The sequence below is a fragment of the Nanorana parkeri genome, unplaced genomic scaffold (genome assembly GCF_000935625.1).
Source record: "Nanorana parkeri isolate BGI_ZX_2015 unplaced genomic scaffold, ASM93562v1 scaffold120, whole genome shotgun sequence".
In the NCBI taxonomy this organism is placed as follows: Eukaryota; Metazoa; Chordata; class Amphibia; order Anura; family Dicroglossidae; genus Nanorana; species Nanorana parkeri.
Genome location: NW_017306388.1, coordinates 1,939,324 through 1,947,788, shown reverse-complemented (window position 1 = coordinate 1,947,788; position 8,465 = coordinate 1,939,324). Strand labels below are relative to the sequence as shown.

Below are 8,465 nucleotides of genomic sequence, written 5' to 3'. Positions count from 1 at the left end.
GGCACCTGCTCGGCCTTTGGCTGTAACAGCCCCATCGTGAAAGTGGAGGCCGGCAAAGTACCCTGGATGAAATTGGAAAGATACCAGCTGAAAGAGGACGTGGCAGAAGGTTCTGCGTCCCTGAAAGTCGCCGATGTCACCTTGGATGACAGTGGCACTTACTGTTGCCGAATAAAGACCGAAGATTACGACCTGAAGAGGGAGATACACGTGGAGATCCAACATGGTAAGTAACTTGGAGTTTATTTTAAATGGCCATCATTGCATCATAGAAATGTCTGGGGGGAAAAAACCAGAACACAGATCCATTTTGGCGGACCTGATCATGATAATTCAGAGATAATTGAATGTTAAAGGACACGTGCGCTAACATCTGACTCCCCACAGACCTAACATGGGTTTGTAGAGCTTGGCGCCCCTGTGAAAGAGGACTTTTGGCAGGCCTGACTGTGACAATTAGGGTTGCCACATTTTCTTCGGGTGAAACCCGAACACTCCAGCGCCACGTGCGGCCGGGAGGGGGTTTGGGTGGGGCGAATAGGCAGTCAGGAGAAAGAGTAAGGAGACTGTCTTCAGAGGACTACAAATCCCAGCAATACGAAATAATATGCGGCTACATACTTTGTGTTGTTCTGGGGTGGCGTCCTGATGCCTCAGGTTCTCAGGTGGCTTGTGCGGGCTCTCGGGTGGGGACTCCGCGGGCTCTCGGGTGGGCTGTGCAGGCTTTCAGGAAGGCTATGTGGTGTCTCGCCAGGGGTCCAGAGGACTACACATGCCAGCAATACCTATGTCTAAATGAATAACCATGTTACACAGCATTCACACCAAACCATTCTCAGCATACTGCAGTCCTCTCTATACAGATAGAAATCTATAAATGTGACAATAAGGGCCCGTTCACACCACTTGCAGTGCGTTCTGGCCCGAACACACTGCCTCGCATTGCGATCACCCGCACGGGATCACAAGGCACATATTGTGCCTGCGGTCCGGTGCGATCAAAATAGTGCTTGCAGCATTTTGATCGCACCGGACTGGACCGGAACTTACGTTTACTGTGTGTAAACATAAGTTACATCATTGCACATTGCAATGTACCCCAGCGCACAGGTAACCAAACGTGGCCCTTTTTTGGGAATGCAACACACGGCAATGCACAGTAGTACATTACCCTGAGTTGAAACACATTGCAACACACTAGTGTTGCTTTAGTACATTGGGCTCCCCATCAAAATGAATGGCCCTGCAACATATTAACATGTGCCTGAGAGATGAGAAAATGCAAAGCTGTGATTCTTGTTAAATTCTTTGTGTAAATATGTACATCAGTTCCCCTTCCCCCAGCATATCACTACTAAATAAAACATTCAGCGCACCTCTTGTCTAAAGACCTGCTCTAGGTCATCCAGCAGATAATAGCACATAATGCAGTCTAATTCCCTACTGCTCAATGGCAGACATTGTGCTGAGAATGCTCTGTTGATTGGCTGGCCATTTGTGTTTAATTCTCCTTGTTGGATGATTGGCATTGTGTTAGCACTCCCCTTCTGAACTCAGTGTGCCTGACTTACCATATCAGACTTGTGTATCACTTAGCTGTAGATCCTCAAATGTCCTTCCTATCCTTCCTTCTGGAGGGTGGCTACTTATGTTTCCCATGGTCCCTGTGTGTGTTGTAAAGTAGCCACCGCACCAAGCTTGCTCCATGATGGACTGTCTTCAGATTGTAGTCCATCACATGAGCGAGCTTGGAGCAGTGGCTACTTTACAACACACAGGGACCATGGAGAACAAAAGTAGCCGCCTTCCAGAAGGAAGGACAGTGTCGGCACCAATTCAGAGATGATTTGAGGATCTACAGCCGAGTGATACACAAATAAGGTCCAGTATTGTTAATAGTAAAGGTATTTGACTGTATTTTTAAGATTTAACTCCTGAGTTTAGTGTCATATTAACTTTGATTATATCGGCAATCTCTAAGTATCTCAATGTCAATCAAAATTAAATGGTGAATCTGCCACAAAAGTCACCCATCTAAGATTTTTCCTAAAGGTCATTGTTCCAATCAGCATGACTAATGTTCTGACAGCATATGTCTGACAATTTCTTCTGCTGTTTTCCAGCTTTACAGGACAATCTTGTGCGGGGACCAGTGGATAGTATATTGAGTTTACCCTGCAAGTACTCCACTACAGAAGGAAAGAGTCCCATGTGCTGGGGGCGAGGCAGCTGTGGGCTCACAGGATGCCCCAATAAGATCCTCAGTACTGACGGAGACCAAGTGACCTGGAGTGACTCAAAACGATATGAATTACGAGGAAATATTTCATCAGGGGATGTGTCACTGACATTAAATGGCGTGTTCAAGGACGATGAAGGGACATACTGCTGCAGGGTGGAGGTCCCAGGACCGTTCAATGACTTGAAGAAGGATATCCAACTGGCAGTTCAGGATGGTATTTATGCTATTACTTATAACTAGCAAAAACTGACCCATTCACCATATTGAAGTTACAATACTAAATAGCTTAATACTTGTTGGTAAACATATACTGTTCACAGCATAGGTAACCTAATAACATGTAAATCATAATAATATAAAAATTATTAAAATCGGTAAAACTGATTTGGGAGTTTGGGAGCTGCATTATCTGCCAAGGGATTCCTATATCTATCCATCTACTTCTGCGATTTACTCAGCCTTACCACAGCCAGCCTGGTGATCTACAATATATAATATGTGTGGGTGCACTTTGTAAGAAAGTATATTACTGACGTGGAAGAATCACACAGCAAAAATGTCAAAAGTGTGTCAGTCATTTACGAACAGAAACCAAAAACAAGCTCAGTCATGAAGGGGTTAATGCATCTCAGGCTGTGACTGGACAGTGAAGGAGCAGGAACAGACTGCTGGGGTCACCTCTCTGTTCTCTTCACCTGCCAGCATGTTCATTGTCGGCAAATGTGAATCAGGTCACCTGCTTAGCCACAACTATTGTCACTCCCTCTCCATCTTCTACTCCTGTACAGGGAATATTGATAATCAGATTATATTGAGGTACTCATGCTAGATGCACTTAAAATACATTCCAGGACCTTTAACAAATGCAAGACATCATTCACCGGTGTTTATTGGATAAAGGCCTGAAGTTTTAAAAATGATATAAATAATATAAAGGAAAACATTATTCAGGCAATTTCCTGGAAGGTGGCCAACTATGGATGCCCACCTAGAATAATATTAACATTCCGGGTTGAAGAACATCCTGGCTAAGTCAGTAATTCAGGTCCAAAGAAAAGCTCAAATTTGTCAGAACAGTTATACTGGTATTGGTTTTACCGGGTGTATGGTCTTCTCCTGATAGTCATATGGTGGTATTATGGTAATGTCCTATCTGCTCCATGTTACTACATTATATAATATAAAGGCTAAATGGTGAAAGCTGTAGATTAAAGAAGAACTTTAATCTTTTTCCATAGAGTGGGGCTACCCCCCAACAAGGGTTAAGTGCTCCTCTTTCCCTAGGGGACAGAATAGGGGAAAGTCTAGCCAATTGAGTCTTGGCTGCAGTTCAACTTTAGGACCTTAAGTGTTTTTATTTGGATGATATATGGCCCTGCTGTCCAACACATGGCACTTTGGTACCTAGTGTGCAACCCTTGGGCCCCATCAGGCTGTAGTCAGTATTTTACTAGCCTTGGTGCTTAGAGAAGTACAGTCAGGGCCGGATTTACTCTCCCTGCCGCCCCAAAGCCAGGTTCTGCAATGCGCCCCCCCTTCCCATCAATGGTGAATTGCAACCAGATGGCAGGGCGGCGGGGTTAGTGTCAATTTTGTTTACTGTTTCTTTATTTATTTTTTTACTTTTTTATCATTTTTTATTTTTTTTATTTCATTATTTCTTTTTTTTTATTATTTAATTATTTTTTTTATCAATTTAATGTTTTTTAGATTTTTATTTATCATATTTACTTTTTATAATTTTTTTATCTTATTGTTTATTTTTTATAATTATTTTCTAATTTTTTAATAATTTGTTTCTTATTATTTTTTACTTTTTAATCACCTTTTAATTTTTTTATTTAATTATTTCAGATTCTTTTTTTTATTTTTATTTTTTTTAAATCAATTTTGTTTTCACCTAACTTTATTGCTATCACACAGGAGAAAACAATCCCCTGTGTGATAGCAATTGGAGGTGACAGGTTCTCTTTATTGACCCTGTCACCTCCAATACAGGAGTTCTAGCACAGCACTGTGCTGGAACTCCTGTGACAGGTGAGAGAGGAAGAGCACAGCTCTCCCCTCTCACTGTCTACAGTCTACACGGAGCGGCAGGGTTACTTTTAACCCTGCCGCTCACTGCAGTGAGGAGACGGACTCGGCGGCAGAGCCCGGAGGGCGGAACCAGAGAAGAGAGGTAAGTGCAGGGGGGAGGGGAGAAGGCTGAGTTCACATGTAAAGGAAATATCGGCTGCCTCACTCTACATTTAATCCTGCTTGTACAAAGCAGGACTGAATGTAGAGGGCAACTTCCCCACAAGGACACCGCTGCCGCTCCTCTGCGCCCTGCCGCTCCGGGGCTGGGCCTCGGTGGCCTTGTGGGGAATCCGGGCCTAAGTACAGTGAAGGAAATGTCATTAATCTGTATTCTACCAGCTAACTCACTTGAATGATTTATTTCACGCTTCCTTACTTTATCTGTGCTGTTCATTCTTTTTTATTATTTTCTTTTCCCTCTAAGATTTTATGTGCTGCTCTTTGTTGATGTCAGGGACCGCATTTGATGCCCCCTATAAGTTGATCACGACTGGTGTACTATCTATGGAGGATCACCCTTTGCATGGCAAAATTATTCCAACAGATACCCATAGGAAAAAAAGTTATCAATGTCTAGCACCCGGACGATCTTGGGACTTGAGAGCGAGTTACATGACCCATTTTTATTAATGTGTCACCATTTTTCCTTCAGCAACCAATGAGATTTAAACTTTCATTTATGGGTTAATATTTGAAGCTTTAAATCTTCCAGACTGCTAAGACAAAGCTAACTGTGTTTTATGTAAGACAAATTGGTAAATAAGTCCCTACAAGTTTGAAGAATGGGCAGAGCTAAGAATACCTGACATGTAAAATGACAGTCTTGGGATTAAGTGTTCCCAGAATGGTTAGGTACTAACCCCCAAAAATGACACAGGAGAGTTGCCTGCTATGCCCGAGATGTCACTCTGGTCAGCTAGGTCACATCCCTTGTAAGCATTGCTATGCTAAGTGTTTGAATTTGATTGTAGCATGCCTTTTTAATACATCATCCTTCTTCACATTCACAGTGAATCTGGTGAGGGGATCGCTGGGTGAGGACTTAACGCTGCCCTGCTCTTACGCCACTGATGACGGTACACGTCAGGTGTGCTGGGGACGAGGACACTGTGGAATACTTCGCTGCCATGATGAGGTTCTTAAAACAGATGAGGATGCGATAACCTGGAGAGAATCAAACAGATACCATCTAAAGGAAAACATATCGAAGGGGAACGTATCGCTGACCATTAACAAAGTTAACGAGAACGATGGTGGAGTGTACTGCTGCAGAGTGAGAGTCCCAGGAGCATTCAATGATATAAAGAAGGAAGTCCGCCTTGAGATTCACAACAGTAAATTTATTTTATTTATTTATTACAAGTATGTAAATGGCGCTAACAATTTTACGCAGCACTTTACAGAGTTGCACATTCACATCAGTCCCTGCCCTCAAGGAGCTTACAATCTAAGGTCCCTATCTCACATGCATACATAGAGGGGCCAATTTAGACAGGAGCCAATTTACCTTCCAGCATGTCTTTGGAGTGTCATGCAAAATTGGTAAACATCCAGCAAGGAGAATAAGAGTCTGCTTCCTCACACCAACCCCCTGCCTTATAAAGGCTTTAGTAGCTGGGTGAGGTTGGGAATTAATGTACATGTTTCTTCTCAATATTTACAGCGGATCGTGTGACGGGAGTAAAGGGCGACATGGTGAAGTTGCCCTGTTCATACGACGTCAGTGAAGGTACTACTAAGATGTGCTGGGGAAAAGGCAGCTGCCCTACTTATAAATGTACAGACACCCTTGTGTGGACTGACGGTGAAGAGGTAACCTGGACGGAGTCTGGCAGATACCGTCTGAAGGGGAACCTTCAGCATGGGGACGTGTCGCTCTCTATCATTGGCCTCTCTAAGGAAGATGAAGGGACCTACTGTTGCCGGGTGGAGATCCCAGGTCTCTTCAATGACAAGATGAAGGAGATCAGCTTGGAGGTGGATGATGGTAAGTATGTTCTTCAATCATTGCTATCAGGTGTGCTTTCTGTTGGTACCTCTTTTTATAGCATTGTCTGTGGATGTATCCAATTCCCCCTTCTAACTTCTGATAATGAAAATATAAAGCTGCTAATCTCTTTAGGTTTTTGGTTTTCATGCTCATTTATAATGATTTGTATTGAATAAGCGCCCTTATCATTTTCCCTTTCATTCTGCTGGTTCATAATTTGTCTGCCAGGTTGTCTACACTTTTTATGAACTGCAGCTCACTTCTGATGGGATTCAGTGATTTAGTGTTTGCCTTCTATGACCTGGCAAACCTCATGAAGATGTCCAAGTGTGTCCAAGTGAAAAGTATCCCGATGCATTAATACATTCCCTATTATGCCTGACACCAGGCTCACCATACCATCTTCCTCTGTAATGTACTGCCCATCACTTGCAAGACTATTAGAGGAACCAGAGGATTCACAGACCCAAGATGGTCTGACCAGTTGAAAGTAGGCTTTCTGATTAAATTCAATTCTAGATAGATAGCTAGATTGTTAACATACAGACTGCCTGTGCATCCATGTTTTTTTTGTTTTTTTTTCTGTACGTACAGTTATCCTATAGACCGCATTCACACTAAGCGATGTGTAGCACGATTTCAGCTCAAAAAACGCTCAAATATTGCTCACAAATCGCTCAATGTAGCTCGTCCAATGCATTTAAATAGAGCAGTTCACATCTGACAGCTCAATGTCGCCTGTAGCTTGTAGCTAAAGCTTGTCGCTCAAACATGACCTATTTTTCCAGTGGATTTTGTGCGATTTGGCCCCAATAGGCTTTGATAGACTGCCAAAAGAAGCGCTACGTGACAAAATGTGCATTGTGGCTCAATGTAACTCAATGTCGCTCAGCGCTGAAAATTATTTTATTGATGTAGCTCAGTGTGAATGGAGTCTTAAAAATCACACAGAAGCACGGATCTACTATAGTAATGTGTTGTCTACGTTGGAGCAATAACAGAATAATCCGTGAAGTGCCCATCTTTCACCTTACAGAATAAATGTGAACTCTGGAGAGGGGTCCGTATAAGAACTGCATTATACATTACACGGGAGTTTTATCTGTTGATTATCAAGAGGTTCAAGAGGGAAATTGACACATTAATAAGTAAATTAGAAATGCTTCTTCTTCACAATAGATGAATAACTGAATGTATTTGGTGTTCTACAGATTCGTTCCAGTCCGTGACTAAAGTGAAAGTATAAGAAGGTAAGAAAAGATGTAGCCACCACACAAATCCTAATCATTAGCATTGCGTACAACATGGTCCCAGGAAAAGAAGTTCATCAGATGGCAGCCTTAGCCAAGCAGTGGGTCTCCAGTAAGACCCAGCATGGAGCAGAATAAAGCCTGTGACACACTGCCCATGAAGCAGCGCTGAGCAGTGGTGCGCGGAACTTCGCCTAGACGTGTTTAACCCCTTCATGACTGAGGCCTTTTTTTCATTTTTTGTACCCATGTTATATTCCACATTTTAGGCCTGAAAATTACTTAAAACCCCCCAACATTATATATTTTCTGAATGCCAAGACCCTATAGAATAAAATGGTGGTAGTTGCAAATTTTTATGTTGCGCAATATTAGCGCAACTCCTTATTAACCCCCAATATTTAGTGAAAAATTTAATTAAATGCCCCAAAACACAACAAAATACCAATTTTTTTAATGAAATATAAAAGATGAGGTTACAACGAGTAAAACGATACCCAACATGCCCAAGTTACAAATTGCGTGCATCCGTAAAACGGCGAAAAACCCCAGTACCCCAAAAAGTCCATAGAAGACGCTTTAAAAGCCCCCACAGGTCATCAATTTAGAGATACCCCAAAATACTGGCCCTAGAATTATTGCTCTCACTCCGGCGTGCGCGGCGATACCCAACATGTGTAGCGCGTTCGTCGTTTTCATACGTAGGCGCACCCGACACGTGTTTACGTGGCGACGCGCGTGCTCGCGGGGGCGGGGGACTTTTACATTTTTTTTTTATTATTATTAGATTTATTTTATTTCATTTTAATTTTAAAAACTGTTTTTTTTTTTTTTTTTATTTACTTTGACTGCTATCACATGGGGGGGCTTGCAAGCCCCCCCATGTAATAGCAGATGGTGGTGA

At 42.5% G+C, this 8,465-nt stretch overlaps 1 protein-coding gene across 1 annotated transcript; it reads left to right on the top strand.

Moving 5' to 3' along the window:
* Positions 1-2,154: 2,154 nt before the first annotated feature.
* On the top strand, positions 2,155-7,557 carry LOC108784607 (T-cell immunoglobulin and mucin domain-containing protein 2-like). Its single transcript, XM_018553462.1, has 4 exons — positions 2,155-2,456; positions 5,332-5,655; positions 5,985-6,308; positions 7,523-7,557. The coding sequence occupies exons 1-4, from the start codon at positions 2,210-2,212 to the stop codon at positions 7,555-7,557; spliced, it is 930 nt and encodes a 309-aa protein (XP_018408964.1). The 5' UTR covers positions 2,155-2,209.
* The last annotated feature ends 908 nt before the right edge of the window (positions 7,558-8,465 follow it).